General features: G+C 41.8%; 1 protein-coding gene across 1 annotated transcript in view; it reads left to right on the top strand.

Annotated features, from left to right (window-relative positions):
- The first annotated feature begins 1,742 nt into the window (after positions 1–1,742).
- Positions 1,743–26,556, top strand: part of LOC126278360 (RNA-binding protein 42-like) — a 299,697-nt gene continuing 274,883 nt past the window's right edge. Inside the window, exons 1-2 of the mRNA XM_049978422.1 lie at positions 1,743–2,225; positions 25,212–25,546. Of these exons, the coding sequence (XP_049834379.1) occupies positions 2,173–2,225; positions 25,212–25,546 (388 nt within the window). The 5' untranslated portion in view covers positions 1,743–2,172. The remainder of the gene's footprint in view (positions 2,226–25,211; positions 25,547–26,556) is intronic.

The raw sequence follows: 26,556 nt of genomic DNA, 5'->3' as shown, positions 1-26,556 counted from the left end.
ATCATTACGAATAATTATTTTAATGTACAACGATAGCAATCATCCGGAACACAGAACTCTTTTATTATCTCTGCCTCGAAGTGAAGACATTACTATCTATGACTAATGTATGACGTTATTGGTCAAAGCCGACGGGTTGTATCACGGCCGCCTGTATTAGAGGCCGGATGACTGAAATGTGGCAAGATTACATTAAGGCCTACCGCTGTGGCTATAAGGTAGCGAATGGAAGCAGTTGTTTACATACTTTCGCGGTATCTGTTTTACCCGACATTCCAGTCTAATTACGCTATACTGGACTCTGCAAAAATTATAGCAAGTAGTCGTGACTACAGTCGAAGATATAACACAATGTAAGTATACAATTCTGTGAAGTTTGTAGTATTTTTACATATATATGTGCAAGTGTACTACGTGAACGACTTTCGTCTACACAATTGCAACAAAAGTTCTATTATATTCTAGATACATTTTGAAAATAAAGTTTTGAATTCATAAGTTTAGTATCAGAATCTTCTCCTAAGTGATTTTGTGTTAATATTATGAATACTTCTACAAATTTGATTCTATTTGAAGACTTGTGGTTCGTGATATCCAAGCAGTAGAAAAAACCAGTCCACTCAAATTCTCATTTGCTATTTTTACATAACAGTATTTTGATTTAAGATGTTAGCAATTAATGCATCATTCTATTTGCAGATGCCTAAAAAAGCAGTTACTACTCAATCTGGCTGGCCAAGGAGTTGAATCACACGTTCCTCTGCAAATATTTGTAACAGATTCATGTTTCTGTGGAAGGCCACTTACTGGTATCTACAAAAAGCCGGTTTCCATTATGTGTAACATATTGTTAAATAATTATACAAAACTCCAAAATGATCATTTAATATGTTCCAAGAAGGAGGAAGTTAATAGAAATTTAAAAAGATTACATAACTTTTGACACAAAATTATGAAACTTCTTTCTTACCCATAACCTCAGTCCTTAAATGCTCTGATTAGTACTGGCAAGGAGGAGGTGGCCACTATGAAATAAACTTTAATGCACTGATAAATTTCAGTTATGCTTCTTATGTAAATCCTACAGCAAGGTCCCCAGTTCATTCTGACTCAGAAAGACGTGTGAAAGTATTTAAATAGATTGTGTATGACCTGTGATTTAAAAAAAATCTAACATACTAATGAAAATATACAAAAGACGTTCGTTAACAATTATTATTATACCACCATCATATATAAAGGTGTGAAAGATATGTTGCAGCTGACAGAAACTTTTATATTAGTTTGTCATTTATACAGGAAGGAACATGATAATACATTCCAAATAACAGACTGAAATAATTGCAAGTCTGCAAATAATATTAGTAGGCACTCCACAAAATTGTTTGCTGAACTTGTACCTCCAAATCTCAGTTAAGAAACGTCATAATATACTGCTATGATGCACATGTGAGTTATCGTTGCAAGGAAACGAGAATAAAATGCGTAATGTCGACATAAAGTCGGCGTAATACTGGGAGAAATTAGCTTTTCTAGGTTATTGTGTTATTTATAGGGACCAAATCTACAGAAAGTGATTGCGTATTTATATATGACAAGTCGTCTGCATTCTACGAAATCTAAACTTATGTCTCGGCCTAGCTGGTCACGCTAGCCGGCCTACTGACGTCACAGGCTACGACGTTGTCAGCTTGACGACTCCGGCATCTAATACAGGCGGCCGTGGTTGTATTCCCTGCTTCACTAGACCCCCAGGCAGCAGGGATGGTAGGAAAGTGGCGCAATAATGTACAACCATGATGATCTTTTTTGGCGTGACAAAAGTTGCGTCTCTCATGTTGCGCCACTAAGAACTCCCAGTTCACATATTCAACTACAATGCGACTGCAGTATGCTAATAGCTGTGGCAATACTTTTGTTGATGTGTAAACCCGGAGTAATGCACAACTGCTGCATGGATAGTGTTCATCTTTGGCCATATCTCTGAGTTTTAGCATTCTTTGTATTTCTTTCGCGTCGTCTGTCTGTCTGATGGTTATAATATCTTTGTGTTTGTTGTTCTACACAGTACACACTAAACAGGAAAGTTGTTGGTATACGTTTGAAGGCGTTGTACGGAAGGAGTTCAATGAAGGAGATTTAACTAGTTTGTGTTAAAGTTGTAACTAAATCATGGCAGGAATGAACGACGAAAAACTGCGGATGATGGAGGATGAAATGAACAGGTAATTTAAAGCAGTGTTAAGTTTGTTTGTATTACTTTAATTTTATTTGCTCCTTGGAACATGCCCTCACAAAATTTGTAGTCATGTAATATTGGCTATGTCTATGTAATGAAGTAACGATGGGTGGACACTTTTATTTGGCACTTATCGAGTTTATGGGGACAACATTTTCGAAAACATTTTTTCTCAGTTTTTGATCAGTTAGACTCTGTTGATCTCGAAGATGTTATGTATTTTCATCCCCGATAAAAACTTTTTAAAATATCGAGAGAAAATTTTTTCCTCATTTTTTGACCGGACCACGAATATGTTATTTGCAAACATCATTCAAGCTAAATCGTGTCACATCAAAGCACTCGGATAAAATCGCCTCATTCACTAAAGTCAAATAACAGTGTAGTTAAGTGTTGGTTTAATTTTAGCGACCTTAAGATACAACTGTATAATGTATTTTTATGGACTGTGTTAATGTACTCTGAGACAGAGTAACTATAAATTGTTTTATCAGAGCTTAATCATTTTGGCTGATTGTAGTGTAGTGAAGTACAGGGGGCAAGTAGATATCATACCAGAGTATTAGAGACTATGATGAAGTATGTCATTACATATTTTAACAACAAAGTGTTAGAAAATGCTTAAAATTTTTATACCACCAGCCATTCTTTAATAGAAAACTGCGTTCTCAGAGTAAAGTTTTTTAAACATAATATGAACTTTGTGTTTCATTTTCCTAATTAAATTATTTCTTGTGGAAAATTATTACACATTTAATTTCATTCTTTATTTTTATCATGGATGACCTCAGTAGACACACACTATTAGTAATAGACATGTCAGTTTGGTGCTCATATATTGGTGTCATATATACTCAAATATAGAGGGAGCAGAACACTGGCAATAATTCTTTTGTATTTGTATAAGCTCTTTGAATGAAGGTTGTGCTGAGAGACAGATGTGTAGTGCGGTCCACAGTTAACATTAGGTTGGAAGGTAACATTTTTTCTGTGGGTCGGCATTGCCAGTGAATGTGTGTATGAAATGTTAAATGTAATGGTTCTCTGATCTGTAGTGTAGTCCAAAGTCTGCATTAGGTGGGTATTTGATTGCTTGGTTGGCAGTTAGTGGAGAGCTGTCAAACATTTCAATTAATCCATTTAATCTACATTTGAAAACACTTCTCTTGTCTGTTAGGCATTTTATTTCTATGGGAAGATTATTGAAGGTCTGTTGCAGTCTTTTCTGTTCCAGAGTGTTTCGCTGTCTAGGGATCTCCAGATAATTTTTTTCATCTAGTATTGTATTGTTGAGTATCTTTGTTACCATCAAACTGCAATGGATAAACCCTAGCTGACAACAAATTTCGCGAGTGACTAAATTTACTACTCAACAACATTTAACTGTTGAATATTAATTTTGATTCCGTGTTGCTAAAAATAACACAGCAAGTCAGGAACTAAAATAACAGACTAATAAATCAAGTCTTATACCACAGATTATATACAGTATAAGGACCAGTGGAACATACCATAGAAATAAAAGAAAGAATGCATACATCACACAACTAAAATACACAATATAACATTAATTTGTATACTCCAGTTCAACTGCATGTATAATTCACAGTTCATGTAAAATAAAAGAACAGCTCAAAAACTGATGAGTGGTATCAAATGCTTTTGTTCACACATTTTGACAGTATGTAGTATGGACAGTACAAATGCATCTACTGATTCCTATGTAGCAACAATACATCTGTTCACTCTCAATTTTGCTTGTAGTAACTTCTTTATATAAATAATACTTTTGGATCAAATGAGACCACTCACTGAAAAACAGAAGCACCTCTGAACTCCCACCCTCCCCCGCACAGACACAAAGTCCTTAATTTACAGCTAGAGTAAAGTGTAAAATACACACAGAAACAAGACATACACACATGCCTGTGCCCCTATATGGTGCCAACTGGACAACCAGTGCTAGTGCTGCATTTCCACAAGTGGACTGGGTTGGGGCAGGGTAGTATCAGGTGGGATGAGTAGGGGGGGGGGGATGGGAGCCAGGGAGGGGGATTGTAGTGATCGGCTATTAGCTCAGAAGGAGGCAGGTAGTTTGTCGGCTACTAATTTATGAGGGAGTGACGGCAGGTATATGGGCGAGGCATGTGACGCACGATCGGAGCCAGTGTGGAGCGGCACACGCTTACGGTGACGTGAACTGGGAGGGGGTGACAGGATGGAGGAAAGGGCAACAGTCAGTTGAAGGGCGTGGGGACAGTAGGTTGCCCGAAATCGAGGCCAGGGCGGGTATAGGAGTAGAGGATGTGTTGTAAAAGATAACTCCGCCTTATTTGTTGAAGCTGGGTGGAGGGAAGGATCTGGATGGCACGGGTGGTGAAGTTGCCATTGAAATTCTGCATTATGCTCTCCTGCTTGTATTGTCATCACGTAGTCAACATTGTTTGTGGTAACAGTTCGATGGTGGCCATTCATCCTGCTGGCTAGCTGGTTGGTAATCATAGCTGTTCGGTGTCGCAGCAGAGTTGATATATGACATGGCTGCTTTCACTGGTGATACAGCCTCTGATGGGGTAGGAGACGCCTGTGAAAGTACTGGAGTAGAAGGTGCCGAGTGGGTGGGTTGGGTAGGTCTTGCACCTTGGTCTGCCACAGGGGTGTAATCCCTGTGGCAAGGAATTAGGAGTGGGGGCATCATAGGGATGGACTAGAGTGTTATGTAGTTGGGTGGGTGATGGAATATCACTTCAGGAGGGATGGGAAGGATCTTGGATAGGATGTCCCTCATTTCAGGGTATGTTGAGAGGTAAAGTCCTGACAAAAGATACTATGGTTCAGTTGTTCCAGTCCACAGTGGTACTGGGTGACAAGGGGGGCTCTCCTTTGTATCTGATTCTTGTGGGTGGTGAGAGAATTGGGGGTGTGAGACTTTAAGTATTCTGGGCACGGGGATTATTATCACTTTAGATACATTGTCCACAGGTGGATAGGTTGTATCGGGGGAAATTTTTTTGGTGTGGAAGTGGTGTCAGCTGTCAAAATGTAGTTACTGTTGGTGGCTAGAGGGTTTAATGTGGACAGAGGTGTAAATGAACCCATCAAAGAAGTGGAGGTCAGTGGGAAGGTAGCGTATTGGGTGGAGGATGACCAGGTGAAGCAGTTGGGAGTGAAGGTGCTGATGTTGTGAAGGAATGCAGACAGGCAGTCTCGGCCCTGAGTCCAGATCATGGAAGTGTCAATGAACCTTAACCAGACCAGGGGTTGGGAGTTTAGGGAGGCTAGGAAGTATTCCTCTAGATGGCTCATAAAGAAATTGGCATAGGTAGGTGCCATGCTGAGTACCCGTGGCTGTGCTGTCGATTTGTTTGTATGTCTTACCTTCAAAGGAAAAGTTTTGAGAGTCAGGATATTTTCGGTAAGACATATAAGGAATGAGGTGGTGGGTTTGGTGACTGAAGACGTTGGGATAAGTAGTGTTTGAGAATGGCAAGGTCATTCGCATGAGGGATGTTGGTGTATAGGTAAGTGCCATTGACAGTGACAAATCGGGATCCAGGTGGTAAAGGGGTAGAGATAGTGGACAATCGGTCAAGGTATTAGTATCTTTGATGTGGGAGGCTGGATTTCAGGCAATTGGTTGGAGGTGTTCATCAAAATGAGCAGAAATTCTTTCAGTAGTAGCACAATAGCCAGCTACGATGGGGTGTCCTGGATTGTTGGGTTTGTGCATTCTGGGAATCAAGTAGAAGCTGTGTGTGTGATTGCTGTTGGGATGAGGAGCCTTTGTCTGTAGGGAGGTTTACTAGGTCAGGATCTGTTTTCAGGTTGTGTATTGATGTCCTTCCTTCTGCGAAAAGATTAACATTCTTAGGAAGCGACTTGAGGAAGGCAGGCATAAGACATAGTATCCATATTCCTTCACAACAACACCTTCTCTCCCTCACCTCAAATCGCCATCACTGTACAGCAGCTTGGGCCAGAATGCATCTATTATGTGAGAGACAAACAGCAATCTGGAGGGGGCAGGGAAAGGAAAGGGATACTAGTGTGCAGGTGGGGTGTGAGACGGATGTGATCTGACGGAGTATACAGGGAGTAGAACACCATCAGGGGCAGCATTAATAGGATGTGAGGCAGGGAGGAGGTGGGGAAAAAAAGGAGTGAAAAAGGAGAGAAGTGGGGAAAGATGGGCAGGTGCTTTGGCAGAGAGAGGCAAACAAAGAGGGTGAGAAACAAGAATGAGGAGCAGATGATAGGACGAAGGTGGTGGAAATTGTTGGATGGAGGGTGTGGGAACAGTATGTTACCATAGGTTGAAGCTGGAATAATTACAGGAACAGAGAACATGTTGTAAGGATAACCCTGACCTGCACTGTTCAGAAAAGCTGATGATGGAGGGTAGGACCCAGATAGCTCGTGTAACGAAGCTGCCATTAAAATCAACCTGATGGGGTAGGTTAAACCTGTGACAGGACTGGAATAGGAAGTGCTTGATGGGTGGATTGGGTAGGTCTTGCACCAGGGTCTTCCACAGGGATATGAACCTTGTGGCACAGTGTTGATGATTGGTAGCAGTATAGGGATGGACTAGAATGTTGTGTAGGTTGGATGGGTGATGGAACACCACGTTAGGAGGGATGGGTAGGACCTCAGGTGAGATGTCCCTCATTTCAGAGCACAATGTTAGGTAATTAAAGCCATGGCAATGGGTTTGGTTCTCTTGTTAAAGTCTGGGGGTATTGGGTGACAAAGGGAGCACTCCTTTGTGGCTAGTTCTTCGGGGTTTGTGAGGATTGCGGATGTGAGGGGAAACGGCACGGGAGATCTGTTTGTGGGCTAGGTCTGGGGGTAGTGCCTGTCTATGAAGCCCTTCATCATACTGAGTGAGGGAGCTCTTGTTACTGCAGATATGCTGTCCCCGAGTGGCTACACTGCATGGCAGGGATTTTTTGGTGTGAATGAGACAAAAGGTGTCGAAATGCAGCTACTGTTGGTAATCAGTGGGTTCCGTGTAGACAGAGGTGAAGATGGAGCCATCAGAGAGGAGGTGGTCAACTTTTAGGAAGGTGGCATGCTGGGTTGAGGAGGACCAGGTGAAGTGGAAGTGAGAGAAGGTGTTGAGGTTGTGAAGGAATGAAGATAGGGTGTCTTAGTCCTGAGTCCAGATCATGATGATATCATCAGTGAACTTGAACCAGATCAGGGATTTGGCATTTTGGGAGGCTAGTATAGTCTCCTCTGGATGGCCCATAACGAGGTTTGCATAGGAAGGTGCTATGCGGGTGCCTATGACTGTGCTGCATATTTGTTTGTGTACTTTCTTTTCAAAGGAGAAGTAGTAGTAGGATAAGATTAGTAAGGTATATGAGGCAAGAGATAGTGGGTTTGGAGTCGTAAGGGCGTTGGGAAAGGAAGTGTTCAGTAGCAGTAAGACCATGGGCAGGAGGGATGTTAGTGTAGTGTGTCGGGATGTGGCGCCAACAGTGTGAATAGGAATGCAGGAGCTTAAAGGGGAGGGGATGGTGGAGAGTCAGTGATGGAAGAGGTTGGTGTCTTTGGCATGGGAGGCTAGTTTCCTGGCAATTGGTTGGAGTTGTTGGTCAGTTTATTACTGCTTCACACTCCGTAAGCCACCTTAAAAAATGAATAGACAACTCACGATGTGTGATATTTCACGTCTTGATCCTGAAAGAGATTTTCATCTAAGTATACCCCAAAATACTTAACATGATTTTGATCATCTTACTGGAGCTGTTTTTTCTTTTTTAAGACTAAAACCCATCTATTGATTTTTGTTTTTACTCAGCAAGAATCCATCTGCTTTAAAGCAGTAGGTTGCTTGATAAATTGTCTTTACAGCACAAGTTTTAAGATTTCTGAAATTATTAATACTGTGAAGGAAAGTTGTATCATCTGTATGTAGTACTGTACTGAATTTAAATCATGATGGTAGTAGTAGTTGTTGTTGTTGATTCATCCAAAGGCAGTATACACTGCCTGGATTTCACAAGAAAATACAAGGGTGTACTGCAGCGTACACAAGGGTACGTAGTAAATGATGATGCCTTCAGTATTGCTTATACAACTCTGATTAATTACAAAAATGTATGGAAAAGGTATTTTATATGGAATAATTAGTTGACATTTTCACATAAAAATCTTATTTACAAAAAGGTATTTCGAATGCTGTACATATTTAACATATAGGTACAAATAAAGTCGGAGTTCTGTTGCCTCCCATTCACATTATGGCAAGTATTAATCAAAAACACTATTGACATATTGAAAATGAATATAGTTATTGGCTACAAGTTTATTACTACTGTTCATTGATGCCATGATAGCAATTTGTTATTACACAATTTGAATCTGCTTTCTTAAAGAAGGCCTTTTTTATTTCTTTTATCTGTTTTGGTAGATTTTTTTGTAGTATCTAGTATTCTAAATGTTGGTTTGTTTTTGTGCTAAAATTTCCTTCAGGATCAAGATGTGAAGTACCACACATCGTGAGTTGTCTATTCATTTTTTAAGGTGGCTTACGGAGTGTGAAGCAGTAATAAACTGACCAACAACTCCAACCAATTCCATTTTTATATGGATGTCATTGCACATAATTGTATTGTAAGAGTGAAGATTGGAGTTAGTTTTGAACTTCCAGTGCCTTTTTATATTAATTATACCTTTTTTGTATATAGAGGCATGGCAAGAGTAGAATATCAAGCAGTTGAAATAATTGTTTGGAGGGTGTTGGCCTTGGAGTGATGGTAATTATTCTAACAATTTGTTTTTGTATATTACATCTACATCCATACTCCGCAAGCCACCTGATGGTGTGCGGCGGAGGGTACCTTGAGTACCACTATCGGTTCTCCCTTCTATTCCAGTCTCGTATTGTTCGTGGAAAGGATTGTCGGTATGCCTCTGTGTGGGCTCTAATCTCTCTAATTTTATCCTCATGGTCTCTTCGCGAGATATTAAAGATGGCTTTCAGATTTATCTTATTATGACCGGAAGGAGAGGCCATAGGCAATAGGAGAATTGATGTAATTAAAACAGACAGTTGTGCTACACTGTAGACTACTCTCAATATGTAGTTTCACATTCCACTAATCACACAAATGCAAAGGAAGCGGAACTCGCCTTGTTAGTGAGATGTAGGATATGGACTTTCGAGTGTAAATTTGATGACTTGTTGGTCGAAAGCTTATTTTGTGACAGTCTTTTTGTTGTGCCTATCTGTGACTCATCATCTTTGCTATATTGTTACACTCTTGTTTTAGCGAAATAGGATAATTACTACACTATGACATGCAGAGAAATCATAAAAATTCGAAAGCACAAAAACAATGTCAACAGAAAAGGAGGAGGATTGAAATTGGTCTAGTTGGGGTGCCCTAGTGCTAAATAAAACAACCAGCATCAATTATATGAATGCGTCATATCTGTTAATTCGGACATGTCTGAAAGAACAGACACCATGTGAAATCTGCAGCTGTGATACATATTGTGTAATTGAATGTGTAGGGAGGGGAAAGGAGAGGAAAGGAAATAATGATACCAGTTGCATCGGAACTGTATGTGAAATCAGCGGTAATGAGCGAAAATGTGTGAAGGACCAGGGTTCGAACCCAGGATCTCTTGCTTACTAGTAGGCAGCAGCATTAACCACTGCGCCATCAGGACACAGTGTTTATCGCAAGTGCACCGACTATCTTGGCAAACTCCACAGCCGACTCACATTCCCATCTAATGCCAGCTATCCACAGTATCTATCCATGTTGTCCATGGACATGTCTTCACTTCAATGAGCAATGAATTCACAATCTTCTGTTCCAATGCACACATCTGTTCGACTTCCGGTAGGAATCTAAAATTAGCAAGCATGGAGAACGCGGACAGAGACTGCAAATACTTGGCGCTAGATGGGAATGTGAGTCGTCCACAGAGCGTGTTGAGATAGTCCGCATATTTGTGATAAACACTGTGTCTGGATGGCGCAGTGGTTAACACAATTGCATGGTAAGCAAGAGATCCTGGTCTTGAATCCCAATCCGACGCACATTTTCACTCATCATTGCTGATTTTGTATGAAGCTCCGATGCAGCTGATATCGTAATTTCTTTCCCATTTCTGTCCTTTCTCCTCCCTCCTCCTTCATCTTCACCACTGCAAGCCCCAAACCATATGTCCGCATGACACTGCAATCTTGGGCAGCTGTCCGATGAGGTTACCAACCGACTGTTGCGTGGCTACATATAAACGGTTTGGCTTTCTGAGCTTGTTTTGAGTCTGTAATAGCTTCTGAGTTGTTAAAGCATCTGGTGAAGTCACCAGCAGTAAAAGTCAAAACTCTTAAGCAGAGAATTATGCCTCGGACCACGGCCTTATGCTCATAAATCAAATATCAACAATGCAGCAAACACCAACTGTGAAAGTCTACAGTTTATGATATTATGTGTGTGACCATAAAACTGGCCAAAATGGTCTCTCTCAGCAAGGGACTTACAAAATCTGTCAGTTTTATCATCAGTGTCAAATCTTGTGGGTGCAAATTTTGTGACAGGTGTAGTTATATTATTTCCATAAGTGGGATTACCAATATGGATGATTTAAAGACACAGAATTATAATCAGAAAATGGAAACACTTTCACATCACATGATTCTTGTGTACTTTTAAAATTGACAAAACATATTGTTGAGAGATGCATGATTTCTTATGGACCTGTTATTGGCAGAGAGTAAATTGCACTATCTTAGTGGGTTTTTAGTCACAATAATAATTTTGTGACTAATTAAACTGTGACTAATTAAACCTGATAGTTCGATCATTTTCATAGTTTAATAAGTCGCGGTTGCAAAATACTAACACAAATTCTTTACAGGCAAATGGAAAAACTGTTAGAAGCCAACCTCGGGGAAGATCAGTTTGGATTCCGTAGAAATGTTGGTACTTGCGAGGCAATACTGACCCTGTAACTTATCTTAAGAGAAAAGTTTTTGACGATGTTGACTGGAATACTCTCAGATTATGAAGGGGCAGGGTAAAATACAGGGAGCGAAAGGCTGTTTACAATCTGCACAGTAACCAGATGGCAGTCATAAGGGTTGAGGGGTATGAAAGGGAAGCAGTGGTTGAGAAGGGAGTGAGATAGGGTTGTAGCCTATCCCCGATGTTGTTTAATCTGTATATTGAGCAAGTAGTAAAGGAAGCAAAACAACAATTTGGAATAGGAAGTATAATCCATGGAGAAGAAATGAAAACTTTGAGGTTTGTTGATTGTATTTTAATTCTGTCAGAGACAGCAAAGGACCTGGAAGAGCAGCTGAACGGAATGGACAGTGTCTTGAAAGGAGGATATAAGATGAGCATCAACAAAAGCAAAACGAGGATAGTGGAATGTAGTTGAGTTAAATCAGTTGATGCTGAAGGAATGAGATTAGGAAATGAAACACTTAAAGCAACAAATGAGTTTTATTATCTGGGGAGCAAAATAACTGATGATTGTCGCATTAGAGAGGATATAAAACGTAGACTGGCTATGGCAAGGAAAGTGTTTCTGATGAAGAGAAATTTGTTAACATCAAATATAGATTTAAGGATCAGGAAGTCATTTCTGAAAGTATTTGTATGGTGTGTAGCCATGTATGGAATTCAAACATGGACGATAAACAGTTTAGACAAGAAGAGAATAAAAACTTTCAAAATGTGGTGCTGCAGAGGAATGCTCAGGATTGGATGGGTAGATCACGTAAGTAATGAGAAGGTACTGAATAGAATTGAGGAGAAGAGGAATTTGTCCACAACTTGACAAGAAGATGGGATCGGTTGGTAGGTCATGTTTTGAGGCATCAAGAGATCACCAACTGATCACCAACTTAGTACTGGAGGGAAGCATGGATGGTAAAAATCGTAGAGGAAGACCAAGAGGTGAATAAGCTAAGCAGATGTAAGTTGCAGCAGTTATTCAGAGATGAAGAGGCTTGCACAGGATAGAGTAGCATGGAGAGCTGCATCTGCAGACCATTTCGACGACTTGCTGTTACTAACGTAATTCAGTTATTCAACAGGGAAAAAGAGGATCTAAAGTTTAGCATGTAATCAGAACCACGTGTAATTTTTGTTGACTTCTTACACCGTTGAGAGACGAATGCATGTTACAAAGCAGACTGAAAAATCTGATACCAAGATTTGATTGGGTTCCAGTCAACTGCTGTACCACTAGACTACCAGGTCCATCTAGGTTTTTAGTTCAGTGACATTATGTTAATGTGTTGTTACATCAAAATATGCATTCAAATCTACACCTATTAAAATATTGTAATGTATCCATCTAGTCTCCTTAAACATGTTTAACAAATGTCTAATGTTTCTAAAAATACGTTGATGATGTCTCTTCATATCTGTACAATGTTATTACTATTAACTTAAAAGTTTCAGTAACTATAACAGCAGCTTCAAAGTTCTCTTCTCCACACACACAAAAAATCTGTTTAATTCCAATCTAATGGCTGAGTGACTGGTTAACATAAATTGCCATACCAGTTTTCTGCAGTAACTATTCAATATTTTATAGTTGTCAAATTTAACAACTATTAGTTTACTCTCAGAAGCGTAATATTCATTCAGACAAAAAAGTCAAACTTTTTCTCTGGTCCAAAATTATTTACAATAAATTCCTTATCATTTACTCTTTGAATGTTGAATAGCAAATTTTAAGATCAAAACCGTTATTTCATGATGCCATAATACTAAATCTTGCTGATGTAAGTATTATCAAAGACCGAACCTGACAAAAGTAGCTAGAACAAACTCCATGGTACCCATCAATCTTGGTTAATTGTTATGAACTTCAGCTAATAACACAACCCACAAATTCATAAAAAATTCTATTAATGACAATTTCTGTATTCAACCGAAACACAGTCGTGCATATAAACTATAAACACACATACTATAATAAAAAAAATAAAATAAAAAAGACTGTGGAGGAACTTTACTGCTGTGGCCACATCATCACCCATTGCACCATTCAATGAACTACTAATTAATTTCCTCATCATATTCATATCTAATTACAAATGCAAACCAAAAATCAAATATGTAGCCAATAACTACTGACACTTCAGTAAGTTATTAATAAAGCTCCAATATAACATTTACAATATGAAAAGGAAAATTGCTACTCACCATATAGCGGAGATGCTGAGCTGCGATAGGCATGACAAAAAGATTCACACAATTATAGCTTTCGGCCATTAAGGCCTTTGTTAGCAATACACACACAGTCATGCAAACACAACTTGCACACACGTCTCCCATCTCAGACTGATATGAGATTTTGAGTTCTTCTAATTACCCACCAGCCTTTCTCCTGTAGAAATGGCTAGCAGAAGAGCGACCTCTTGCTTTTTCCTCTCAAAAATCGTGAAAGCTATAATGCCGTTTTTTTTTCTGTGTGGGAACTCGGACATGCACTCTTCTCCTCTCATCCTTCTGTTTCTGGACCGGATGGTATCCACATCCAAATGTTGCTGCAGCTATCATACCCTAGTCTATGCTACTTCCTTCGACTTTATAACGAACTTTGGGTTGACAGTACCTTTCCCAGAAGGTGGCGGGAAGCTATTGTCATTCCTGTTCCGAAACATGAAAAGGACAAACATCTCGCCTCCAGCTATCGCCCAGTCTATCTCATGAGTAGTGTATGTGAGGTTTTGGATTGTATGGTAAATTGCCATTTAGGCTGGTGGCTGGAGTCAACAGCCCAATGCGGTTTCCAAAAGCATCATTCCGCAATTGGTCATCTTGTTGCTCTCTCCACTTACATCATGAACAATTTCCTCAGGAAATGCCAAATGGTAGCTAAATTTTTTGATTTGGATAGGAAACATGATGCCTGTTGGAGGACATGCATCCTCCGCAAGCTGTTCTGTTGGGGCTTTTGAGGTTGGCTACCCCTTCTCATCTGAGAATTTGACAGATCGCAGATTTAAGGTGCGGGTGAACACTACTCTATCAGACCGAGCGAGGTGGCGCAGTGGTTACACACTGGACTTGCATTCGGGAGGACGACGGTTCAATCCCGCGTCCGGCCATCCTGATTTAGATTTTTCGTGATTTCCCTAAATCGCTCTAGGCAAATACCGGGATGGTTCCTTTGAAAGGGCACAACCGACTTCCTTCCCCGTCCTTCCCTAATCCGATGAGATCTATGACCTCGCTGTCTGGTCTCCTTCCCCAAAAACAACCCAACAACACTAATCTATCCCATACTTTCTCCCAAGAAAATGGGGTGCTGCAGGGCTCCATGCTAAGTGTTGTGCTATTTGCCATTGCCATAAGTCCAATTATGGATCGTCTCCTTTCCAATGTCTCGGGCTCCCTCTTTTTCGACGATTTTGCAGTCTACTACAACTCTCAATGGGCCAGCCTTTTTGAACGACCTCTTCGAGGATGTCTCGATCACCTCCACCCATGGAGCATTGAAACCAGCTTCCCAGTGAGACCGTCTGTGTAAGTTTTTGGCATCATATGGAGTTTTATCAACCTTTCCTACATCTAGGCCCTGTGGACCTTCCATTTGCAGATGTTGCCAAGTCTCGGGACTTATGTTTGACAGAAAACTGTGCTGTTCTTCCCATGTTTCATATCTTTTGGCTCACTGTCTTCAGTCCATCAACACCCTTCATGTTCTAATTGGTACCGCCTGGGCAGCAGACCGAGTGGTCCTCCTCTGCCTATATCATGCCTTAGTGCACTCAAAATTGAACTATGGAAGCATAATTTACTCCTCCGCACGGCCATCTATTCTTCAGTGTCTAGATTCTGTCGATCATCCTAGATTGCGTTTAGCATCTGGAGCTTTTTACATTAGCCCCGTAAAAAGTCTTTGTGCTGAGACTGCTGAACCTCTACTGTCCAATCGGAGAGTTTTCCTTCTGAGTCGTTACACTAATCATCTGTCTTCCATGCCTGCTCATCCAACCTATGCCCTTTTTTTCGATGGCTCCTTGGATTTAGGGTATGCAAGCAGCCATTCCTCTCTATTATCACCGGGAGTCTGCTTCCATCGACTGCTACATTCACTTTCCTTCCAGTTTCCTAAAACTTCCTTGACAAATGGGGGTACAACTCCACCTGGACTTCACTCCCACACCTGCTTTCTTCGTGACCTTAATCAGCTTCCCAGTGATGGTACCCCCGCCCCTCTCTAATGTTTGTTGGGCATTTGCTGCTCTATACACACAAATGGAGGATGCTACATTTGTTTACACTGACGGCTCCAAGACTACCTTTGGTGTTGGGAGTGCCTGTATTATTGACGATACCCCTTATAGATTTCAGCTTCGTGGCCAGTGTTCGCTGTTTACTGTGTAACTTTACGCTGTTATCCAGGCTGCCCAATACATCTGTTGCCATCAGTAGATACAGTATATTATATGCCCAGATGTGTTCAGCTCTCTTCTCAACCTCTAAACTCTTTAACCCGTCCACCCTCTGGTCCACCGGATTCAAGACTGCCTCCACATGCTCCGCTTGAGGGCACCCCTATGGCATTCCTCCGGATTCCAGGGCACATTGGTATATGTGGAAATGAGGCAGCCAAAATAGTGGCAAAGGCTGCTGTCACTCTTTCTCGGCCTGCTGTTCGTATGGTTCCCTTTGCCTATCTACAGAGTGTTTTATGTCATCACATTGCTCTTTTATGGCACACACATTAGTATGCGCTTCAGGATAATAAATTACGGGACATTAAACCTCTTCCCTGTGCTTGGACCTTTTCCTCCTGGCCTCGCTGTCGGAAGGAGGTAATTTTAACTAGACTCTGGATTGGGCACTGCCTTTTTAGCCATCGACAGCTTTTAAGTGGCAATTCTCCCCGCTTTCTCCCCACTGCTCTCAGTTGTGGACGGTGAGACACCTTTTACTTCAGTTCCCCTATTTAATCTGCAATGCGCCCATTTGCAGCTGTCACCTGATATATCTTTTAGCAGATGATGCGCACTCAGCCTATCATGTCCTTGAGTTTATAAGTGTTAGTGAGATGACCTCGGTCATTTGAAGCTCTTTTCGGGGAAAAGCCCCCCTTCAATAGCACTTTTCTAAGATTTCCTTTCGATTTAATTTCCCTCCTCCTCAAGTTTCGCTTCCTTTTGCTGCTGATTTAAATTCCTGATTTGACCCTTCATTAAGACACAGAATGGACGCTTATGACCATAGCTGTTTTCAATTTTGTGTGTGTGTTTGTGTGTTTTTTTATTGTGCCTGTCTACCGGCACTTTCCCGCTTGGTAAGTATATAATCCCGGGAGCGGAAAGACTTACCTTAGGGGGAAAAAAGGATAGGTATATACTCGCGCACACACACACACATATCCATCCATACATGTACAGACACAAGCAGACATATGTGATATGGATATGTGAGTTTATACCTATCCTTTTTTCCCCCTAAGGTAAGTCTTTCCATTCCCGGGATTGGAATGGCTCCTTACTTTCTCCCTTAAAACCCACATCCTTTCATCTTTCCGTCTCCTTCCCTCTTTCCTGACGAAGCAACCTCCGGTTGCAAAAGCTCGTAATTTCGGGTGTGTGTTTGTTTGTTATTTTATTGTGCCTGTCTACTGGCACTTTCCCGCTTGGTAAGTCTTGGAATCTTTGCACGGCCAGCACATCTTGGCACAGTGTTACACCGTCCGAGTTATCTGGATACTTCCCACCAACACCAACCTATCCGAACTCCGGAGATGGGAACTCGCCCTTCAGTATATCCTCTCTTCTCGATATCCGCCAGGCCTCAACCTCCGCTAATTTCAAGTTGCCGCCGCTCATACCTCACCTGTCTTTCAACAACTTCTTTGCCTCTGTACTTCCGCCTCGACTGACATCTCTGCCCTTACTCTTTGCCTTTAAATATGTCTGCTTGTGTCTGTGTATGTGCGGATGGATATGTGTGTGTGCGAGTGTACACCTGTCCTTTTTTTCCCCTAAGGGAAATCTTTCCGCTCCCGGGATTGGAGTGACTCCTTACCCTCTCCCTTAAAACCCACATCCTTTCGTCTTTCCCTCTCCTTCCTGAAGAAGCAACCATCGGTTGCGAAAGCTAGTAATTGTGTTGTTGAGGTGGTGACCTGGATTTTTGTATGAGGATTCCACGTGGTGTACTATGCCACATGTTTACTTTAGTACATAAATGCTCATCAGTGTAACAATTTTGAACAATGGAATAGTGATTTACAGTGCTTTGGTTCCTTTGTAGGTGCCATTATTTTCATGCTTTGTTTCTGTAACAAAACAATCTCAAGGGATTCAAATAGTGTATGGTAGACAAGTATTTATGTCAGTAGTATCTCTTTTTGATCTAATTAATAATAATAAAAAAAGATTGTGCAAAGCTTTTTTTATAACACCTCTGTATACAGCTTCTCTAGTGTATTACTGATGATGAACAGTTCAAGAAATTTAGCATCTTGTACGATAACTTCTCTGTTTATAATAATATGTATATCTGCATAACAAGAAATAGTGAAACAAATACTAACAAAGAGATAGAGGGGCTGGCCAGTACTTACCTCAGCTCAGTACAGCCGATAGATACACAAAAAACAACCGAAAATTTAAGTTCCTAGCTTTTGGAATACATGTTCCTTCATCAGGGAGGAGAGAGGGGAAAGAAAGGGAAGAAAGGAAAGTGGATTTAGGTACTCACAACCCAGGTTATGAAGCAACAGGGAAAGGAAAACAGGGAGGGTAGCAAGGATGGAGGCATGGTTGTCAGAGGGAAGCCAAAGATATTCTACTGTAGGTACTGTGCCAGCTTCAAACCAAAGAGGATGCATACAGAAGTAAAGAGGTATATAGTATAAAGATGTAGGATGAAAAGATGCATGAATGGCTAAAGAGGAAAGGGAAAGAGGAGAAGACTGAAGAGTAAATGGGAGTGAGGTTGGTTAACATAGGTTCAGTCCAGGGGGATGGCGGGAGGAAAGGATGTGTTGGAGTGCAAGTTCCCATCTTCGCAGTTCAGAGGGACTGGTGTTGGGTGGGAGAATCCAAATGGCACATACGCTGTAGCAGGTTCCTAGGTCCCTAGAATTATGCTGGAGGGCATGCTCCGCTACTGGGTATTGGACATCTCCTAGGCAGACAGTTCGTCTGTGTCCATTCATGCGCTCAGCCAGTTTAGTTGTTGTCATACCAATGTAAAAGGCTGTGCAGTGCAGGCATGTCAGCTGATAAATGACATGTGTGGTTTCACACGTGGCCCTGCCTTGAATTGTGTATGTTTTACCAGTAGCGGGGCTGGAGTAGGTGGTTGTGGGGGGATGCATGGGGCAGGTTTCGCAGCGGGGTCGGTTACAGGGGTAGGAACCGCTGGGTAGAGAAGGTAGTCTGGGAATATAGTAGGGTTTAACAAGGATGTTATGAATTTTATATTTCACCTACTGTTGTAGGAAGAAGAATTAGAGTTCAAGGGAGTATTATTGGTGGAGAGAGTGGGTAGTGTTAATACAGTTATGCAGGATATATTTTGCAGTTTCTGAAAAATATGTATTAAATTCACTGGCAATTTGGTACATTTTTTTCTCTATATTCAATGTAATTTCTTCATCTGTGGAAACCTTCTATCCAGTTTGTTTGTTTATGATGCTACAGACTTTGCTGCATTTGTTTAAAGACGTCCTGATAAGGGAATTGTTATTATTTACAGCTTTGACTGTTTTTTTGTTAAAGTGTTTGTATTTCCTGTGGTAAGTAACAAATGTGTGATCCGAGAACCAACATCTATGTGTTCTGCAAAGCAGGCAAAGTTAGATGATACCTGATCGAGCTGGCTATCTAACCTTCTTGGAGACAAAACTTTAATAAACAAGATGAATGTTAACTCTTATAACCTTGGTCAAGTGGTGTGACTAGTAGTGATTGAATTCACTTGTTACAATAACAACTCCTTGTTTATTAACCTTGAAGTAAATTCAGTACAGCTTTAGAAAGTGGAAGTCCACACTTGAGTACAATTTAAAAGTCTGCCTTGACAATGTGTAGTGGGTGCCCAGAGTGAAATTTGGCTTTGAGGGGTGAAGCTGTGACCTAAGTACCTGCCAGTGTAGGAATATGGCTGCAGTAACACATGGACACATGGCTGCGTGGATGCAAGTAGGTGCCTATGACTGCAGCAATGTTTACTGCAACATGTGTGCCAAAAATTGGCACAACTTATGTCCCCAGACATAGTGGTGACTGCAGGAGGTTTCATGGTAAACAGCCCAGTGAATCTTCTGATGGCAACCAACCTCCTGAGGTAATGCAGGCCTGTGAAGCACATCCGTGAGTGTGGTGGCAGAATATGCAGGGCCCCAGATCTTCCTCCCCCCCCCCCCCCCCCCTCCCTCCTTAAGAGAGATGGTGCAACCATCTCGGGTGAAGTCAACACTTAAGGGAGGAGGCACTAAGCAGCTACTAGAGCAGTGAGGAATTCAGTGGATCCTAATGCAAGAAGTCACTGTGCCTGCATAGCGGGATGGCAAGAGGCTGCTGTAGGTGATGACGGAGAAGGCAGGACTGACAGCAGAGTTTCCAAGGAGTCACAACTCAAGACCCAAAAGAACACATGATGGGATCGACGGCACCTGCAGGGTGGCTACGGAAGAGGCGCCAGTGAAGCCTGGAGACAGTGTCATGAAGGCTGGCGCAACTATTGGCACTGATGGGACTGCTGATGGCAGGAGGGTCAGCCGTGACCAGGTCATTGGTGACTGGATTGATGCCAAAAGGGTTGATTGTGAAAGGTTGGTGTCTGATGGCATTAGGTGCAAGGGCTGGACCAGTATTGGAGTGTCTTCCATTATGACACTATATGAATGAGAACATTGCAAACAAACTGGATATGAAGTGCCCAGCTCACGACACACAGAACTCCTGGGTGCCCCATTTAAACGTTGGTACTGACCACGCTCTTTCAAACACTGTGGAAAAGACTGAAGAACCTGAGTGAGTGGAGAAATGCTCTGTAACAGGTCCAGAATTGTCTGACCCCGGAATTGAAGTGCTGCAGGCAACGGCAGCTCCAAACAAGATAACTAGAAAGCACACAATCCTACATGAGAATACATTGTAAAGAACTGGAACTCTTATAATTGCGATCTGCTTTCTGTACAAATTGCAAATAGCCTTTCGCTCCCTGTATTTTACCCCTGCCACCTTCAGAATTTGAAAGAGTGTATTCCAGTCATCATTGTCAAACGCTTTCTCTAAGTCTACAAATGCTAGAAACATAGATTTGCCTTTTCTTAATCTAGCTTCTAAGATGAGTCGTAGCGTCAGTATTGCCTCACGTGTTCCAACATTTCTACGGAATCCAAATTGATTTTCACCGAGGTCGGCTTCTAAATAACTGTCAGTGGAGAAATGTAGTCGCAGTGTCATGTGGACATATGACAACACGGACACAAGTAGGTGCCTGTGATTGCAATACTGTTTACGTGACTTGTGTGGCAAATGTTGGCATGTCTTGAACCTGAAGGCATTGTGGTGGATGTAGGAGGCTTTGCAGTAAGCATCAAATCATCTGTTGGCAAACTGTCTACAAAATAAGCAGCGGTGGGCCTGACCTCTGAAGCAAATCTGTCAGTGAAGTACATATACTACAAGAATGTAACCTTAACAAATTTTTGGGCATATTTTTCATGAAAAACACTGGACTCGCATTCAGGAGGATAATGGTACAAATCCCAGTCTGGCCTTCTGGGTTTGCATTTTCCGCGATTTCCCTAAATTGCTCCAGTCAAATGCCAGGATTCCCTTCCACAACCTTTAGTAATCTGAGCTTGTTTTCCATCTCTAATGGCCACACTGCTAATGAGATGTTAAACTTGTTATCTTTCTTCTTACAGAAAGTTAATATCACCATGACACTTTTGGAGTTATTTTAATAGTATTTTTTCTAGTTAAGAAGTGAATTGTTTAAAGAAAACAAACATGTTACCATTGGGGATCTATACACAGATATCAGAAAGTTTCTTTTCGAGAACATTGCTACAGTGTATATACCACCCATTGTGACTCCAGTGCTGGTATATAAACACTGACATGTAGGTGAGGGATTAGTTTAGCATTTGTGTCGTTCTGCTGTGCATGTGGTAAATGTGGAAATGTGAACTAAGGGGACTTTACTATAAAGTTCAACCAAAGAGGAACAACTTGCTGTTTTTCTTTACTTGACTGCCAAATGACAAACATGGGTAGACATCCATTGTGATTGAAGAATGTGTATGGGGAATCTGTCGAAAATAACTTTTGGGGAATGGTGCATCAAGTTCCGTGTTGGACGCAATCCCACACAGGACGCTGGTCGATCTGGAAGACCAGCCTCATCCATTATGGACAAAAACACAAAAACAAGTGGGCAGTTGACGATGGGATTAAGGCAGACTGGCACTTAACCATTCATACACTAGCAAATGATCACTCTGCAGCTTTGGGCGTGCAACACATTACCCAACAGGAGTTAGGCTCCTGTAAGGTCTGCATCCAGTGGATACCCTGGGTTTTGAATGTCAAACAAAAAGCAAATCAGATGGCTGTCTGCCTGAAGCAACTGATGTATTTCATTGTTGAAGTAATGCATTCCATGAACTCATCCTTGCAGGTGACAGAAACTGGTGCCAAAAATGAGAACAATGGTATCATCAATCATGCCCTTGTCCTGGGAAGTTCAAGAGCCTACCATTTGCTGGAAAGATGATGCTCACTCTGTTCTTTGATTGCCGGGGTCCATTGCTTGTTGATTTCGAGGAACCTGGCACCTCCATCACTAGAGTACGGTACTGCACAGCTATGGAGAAACTGTGGGATGCAATTAAGGCAAAATATCCAGGAAAACTGCAACAAGTGATGCTGCTGATTCATGCTAACACACGTGTCCATATCCCGAGTGTTGTGATGCAGAAGTTACGCTAGCTCAAGTGGGAGACACTTGAGCATCTGACCCATAGTTCTGATCTCTTCTCATGAAATTATTTTGCCTTTGATCCCTTAATAAAGGCCCTAAAGTTTCAACAAGTCATGTCTGTTGTGAATAAGCAGCAGGCAGTTATGACTTCTTCACGCAGCAGGATACTGTGTTTGACCAAACGTGTGACTTCAACCTGGTGCATCGGTGGGATGATTACCTCAGTCCTTATGGCAGTTTTACGTGATTGGCCTACCAATTCTGGACTGTAGGACTTTTGAACAGAAAATTTTTGTTTGCCATTTATAATATTTATATCTGCAAGCAGTGTTCAGTTAATTCAGTTATTTTCGATAGCATTGGTTCTTCAGGTATGAAATGTATCACTTGTAATATTATTTGTTTGTTATGTAGAAGTTCCATGATTTTTTAAAATAGTGCTGAAGTAATCAAAAATAAAAAAGGCATTGCTGTGACAGCTCTGATTTGCATGTTTGACAATATATTGTCATTGCTAGTGAGAATTTCAACCACACATATGTTATATCTGACCCCGTGAATGTTGTGACTGTGTGTTGCATTAGTCACATACAAGCACTTCCACCTCTACAGGTACATCTACATACATACTCCACAAGCCACCTTATGGTGCGTGGTGGATGGCACCTGTAACACTACTAGTAATTTACTTTTCTGTTTCACTCGCAAATAGAGTAAGGGAAAAACCACTGTCTATATGCCTCTATATGAGCCCCAATCTCTCTTATCTTATCTTGATAGTCCTTATGCGAAATGTATGTTGGTGGCAGTGGAATCGTTCTGCAGTTAGCTTCAAATGCCAGGTCTCTAAATTTTCTCAATAGTGCTACTCAAAAAGAACATGACCTTCCCTCCAGTGATTCCCATTTGAGTTCCTGAAGTCTCTCCATATCGCTTATATGTTTTATTTTAGAATATACAGGTAACAAATCTAGCGGCCCATCTCTGAATTGCTCTGGCGTCTTTCTTTAATCTGACCTGGTGCAGATCCCAAACACTCGAACAGTACTCAACAATGGTTCACACTACTGTCCTATATGTGTCCTCCTTTGCAGATGAACTGCACTTTCCTAACATTAACATTCTCCTAATAAACCAAAGTCGACCATTCTCCTTCCCTACTACAGTCCTTATATGCTCATTACATTTCATAGTGCTTTGCAATACTGCACCTAAATATTTAATCAGTATAACTGTGTGAAATAGCTTACTACTGATACCGTATTCAAGCATTATGGTTTTAGTTTTATGAAAAGGAAAGTTGCTACTTACCATATAGTGGAGATGCTGAGTCGCAGATAGGCACAACAAAATGGCTGTGACAACATAGGTTTTTGGCCGACAAGGCCTTTGTCGAAAATAGATGTCACAACACACACACACACACACACACACACACACACACACACACACACACAAGCGTAACTCACACATATGACTGCAGCCTCTGGCAGCAGAAGCCACACTGTGAGCAACAGCAGCAGTGCATGATGGGAGCAGCCACAGGGTGGGGGTAAGGAGGAGGCTGAGACAGGGAGGGGGAGGAATAGCGGGGTGGGGAACAGTGAAGTGTTGCTGGGAAGTGCGCAAGGATGAGGGGGAGAGAGGGTAGGGCTGCTAGGTGAAGTCGGAAGGTTAGACAAAGGGCAGGGGAGGGGGGATAGTGAAAAAGGAGAAAAGTAAAACGACTGGCTGCATTGGTGGAATGAGGGCTGTGTAGTGTTGAATGGGAACAGGGAAGGGTCTGGATGGGTGAGAAAAATGAGTAATGAAGGTTGAGACCAGGAGGGTATAGGAACGTAGGATATATTGCAGGGAGAGTTTCCACCTGCACAATTCAGAAAAGCTGCCGTTGGTGGGAAGGATGCATGTGGCACAAGCTGTGAAGCAGTAATTGAAATGAAGGGGATCGTGTTGGGCAGTGTGCTCAGCAACAGGGGGGTCCATTTGTTTCATGGCCACAGTTTGTCAGTGACCGTTTGTTCATGTGAACACACAACTTGTTGGTTTTCATGCCCACATAGAATGCAGCTCAGTGATTGTAGCTTAGCTTGTAGATCACATCTCCTTTCACAGGTAGCCTTGCCGTTGGTGGGATAGGTGGTGTGTGTGTGTGTGTGTGTGTGTGTGTGTGTGTGTGTGTGTGTGGCCTATTTTTGACAAAGGCCTTGTTGGCTGAAAGATCATTTTCTGACCGTCATTTTGTTGTGCCTATCTGTGACTCACTGAGTACCAACATTCCTTTTCATAATATTGTTACATTCCATCCTGGATACCCATTCTTTGATGGTTTTGTTTTTCTTACTCATCTCCGTTAACTTATATTTTTCTATATTTAGAGCTAGCTGCCATTCATCACACCAACTAGAAATTTTGTCCAAGTCATCTTGTGTCCTATAGTCACTCAATGACGAAATCTTCCTGTACATTACTGCATCATCAGCAAACAGCCGTAGACTGCTGCTCATCCTGACCGCCAGATCATTTCTGTATGTAGAGAATATCAATCGTCCTATCACTTCCCTGGGGCACTCTTGATGATAGCCTTGTCACTTATGAGTATTTTAGCTTTACTTTTGCTATCTCATGTTACATGAGGTGCTGTCTATTTTTATTTTGTGGGTTTCGTCTTCAGTCTGTCTTTGACTAAAAAGCCGTTTTAATGGGAAGGAAGCACTATTTTCCATCTACGCATATTGCATTTTCTACTGTAACTGTTTTCTTCTCATTTGCTTTTACTATTGCTACTGTAGGTGAAGATGCTCTGCTTGGTCTAGTTGACCTACTACAGCAAGTTTTTCTGTAGAGTTTTCACTTGCATAGTTAGAGGGAATTGGGGGAATATGGAGAACTTAATTAAACAAGCTCAACTGATATAGACTGAATCTTACTATGTGGCATTTCATATTGTTTAGCAGAACTGTTACTCTATAAAATACTTTAGAAGAAAATTAGCACCATTTTTCTTTCAATTGTTGCAGGTTTGAGGCTGAAATCGCCTTGCCTGTTCTTCCACCTCCACCGCCTCCACCTCCACCGCAGCAGCCACCCGTGACTACGGTGCAAGCACAACGAGCAGTTATAGGTGCCAATACCTACAATCAAGTGCAGCGGCGACTGGAAGAACAGCAGATGGTACCTGCAGTTCCAGATTATCAGACCGATCCACCACTGACGTTTGCACCAATAATACAGCCTGTCGCTCCCTATGCAGGAATTCCTCCGCCGCCGCCCCCTCCCCCGCCGCCACCGCCGCCACCTCCTCCACCTGTGTTGGTTCCACATCAAGTGCAGAGGGGACCTCCAGTGCGACATCGTAAGTTTCTCTTGTACTATCTACTTATTAATTTGTGTCTTTTATGTAACTGCTGATGGCACGGAACTAAAGTGCGTGTCATATAAAATAGAATGGGATACAATAGAGTAGAATATTTAATTCCCTTTCAGTATGTTTTCTATGCAGTTGGCTGTGTCAGTGGGGCAAGACAAATGCAAACTGCTGGAGTATGCGGGGACTAGAATGCACGAAAAAGGAGAGAAGTGGGGAAAGATGGGCAAATGCATTGGAAGAGGGAGGCTAACAAAGAGTGTGAGAAACATGAATGGGGAGGAGATAATGGGACGGAGGGGTGGAAGATGTGGGAATAGTATGTTTTTGTAGGTTGAAGCTGGGATAGTTACAGGTGGAGAAAATGTGTTTTAAGGTTAATCCCCATCTGTGCTCTTCTGAGAAGCTGATGGTGTAGGAGAGGATCCAGATGGTTCGGGTTGTGAACCAGCCATTAAAATCAAGCATGGTATGTTCAGTTGCATGTTGTGCTGCACGGTGGTCTACTTTGCTCTTGGCCACAGTTTGGTGGTGGCTGTTCATCCTGGTGGACAGCTGGTTGGTAGTCGTACCATTATAAAAAGCTATGCAGCAATTGCAGCAGAGCTGGTAAATGACATGGCTGCTTTCCATGTGGCTCAGCCCCTGATGGGATAGGCTAAACCTGTGACAGGACTGGAATAGGACTGCTTGGTGGATAGCTTAGGCAATCATTATACCTGGGTCTTACACAAGGATATGATCCTTGTGGTGCAAGGTTGGGATTAGTAGCAGTATAGGGATGGACTAGAATGTTGTGTAGGTTGGATGGGCAATGGAACACCACTTTTGGAGGGATGGGAAGGATCTCGGGTGAGATGTCCCTCATTTCAGAGCATATTGGTAAGTAATTAAAGCCCTGGTAAAGGGTGTGGCTCACTTGTTCAAGTCCAGGGGATATTGGGTGACAGAGGGGGCACTTGTTTGTGGGTGGTTAGTGAGGGTTGAGGGAGGATTGG

Source organism: Schistocerca gregaria, chromosome 6, assembly GCF_023897955.1.
Source record: "Schistocerca gregaria isolate iqSchGreg1 chromosome 6, iqSchGreg1.2, whole genome shotgun sequence".
Taxonomy (NCBI): domain Eukaryota; kingdom Metazoa; phylum Arthropoda; class Insecta; order Orthoptera; family Acrididae; genus Schistocerca; species Schistocerca gregaria.
This window is presented reverse-complemented; position numbering and strand designations above follow the sequence as displayed.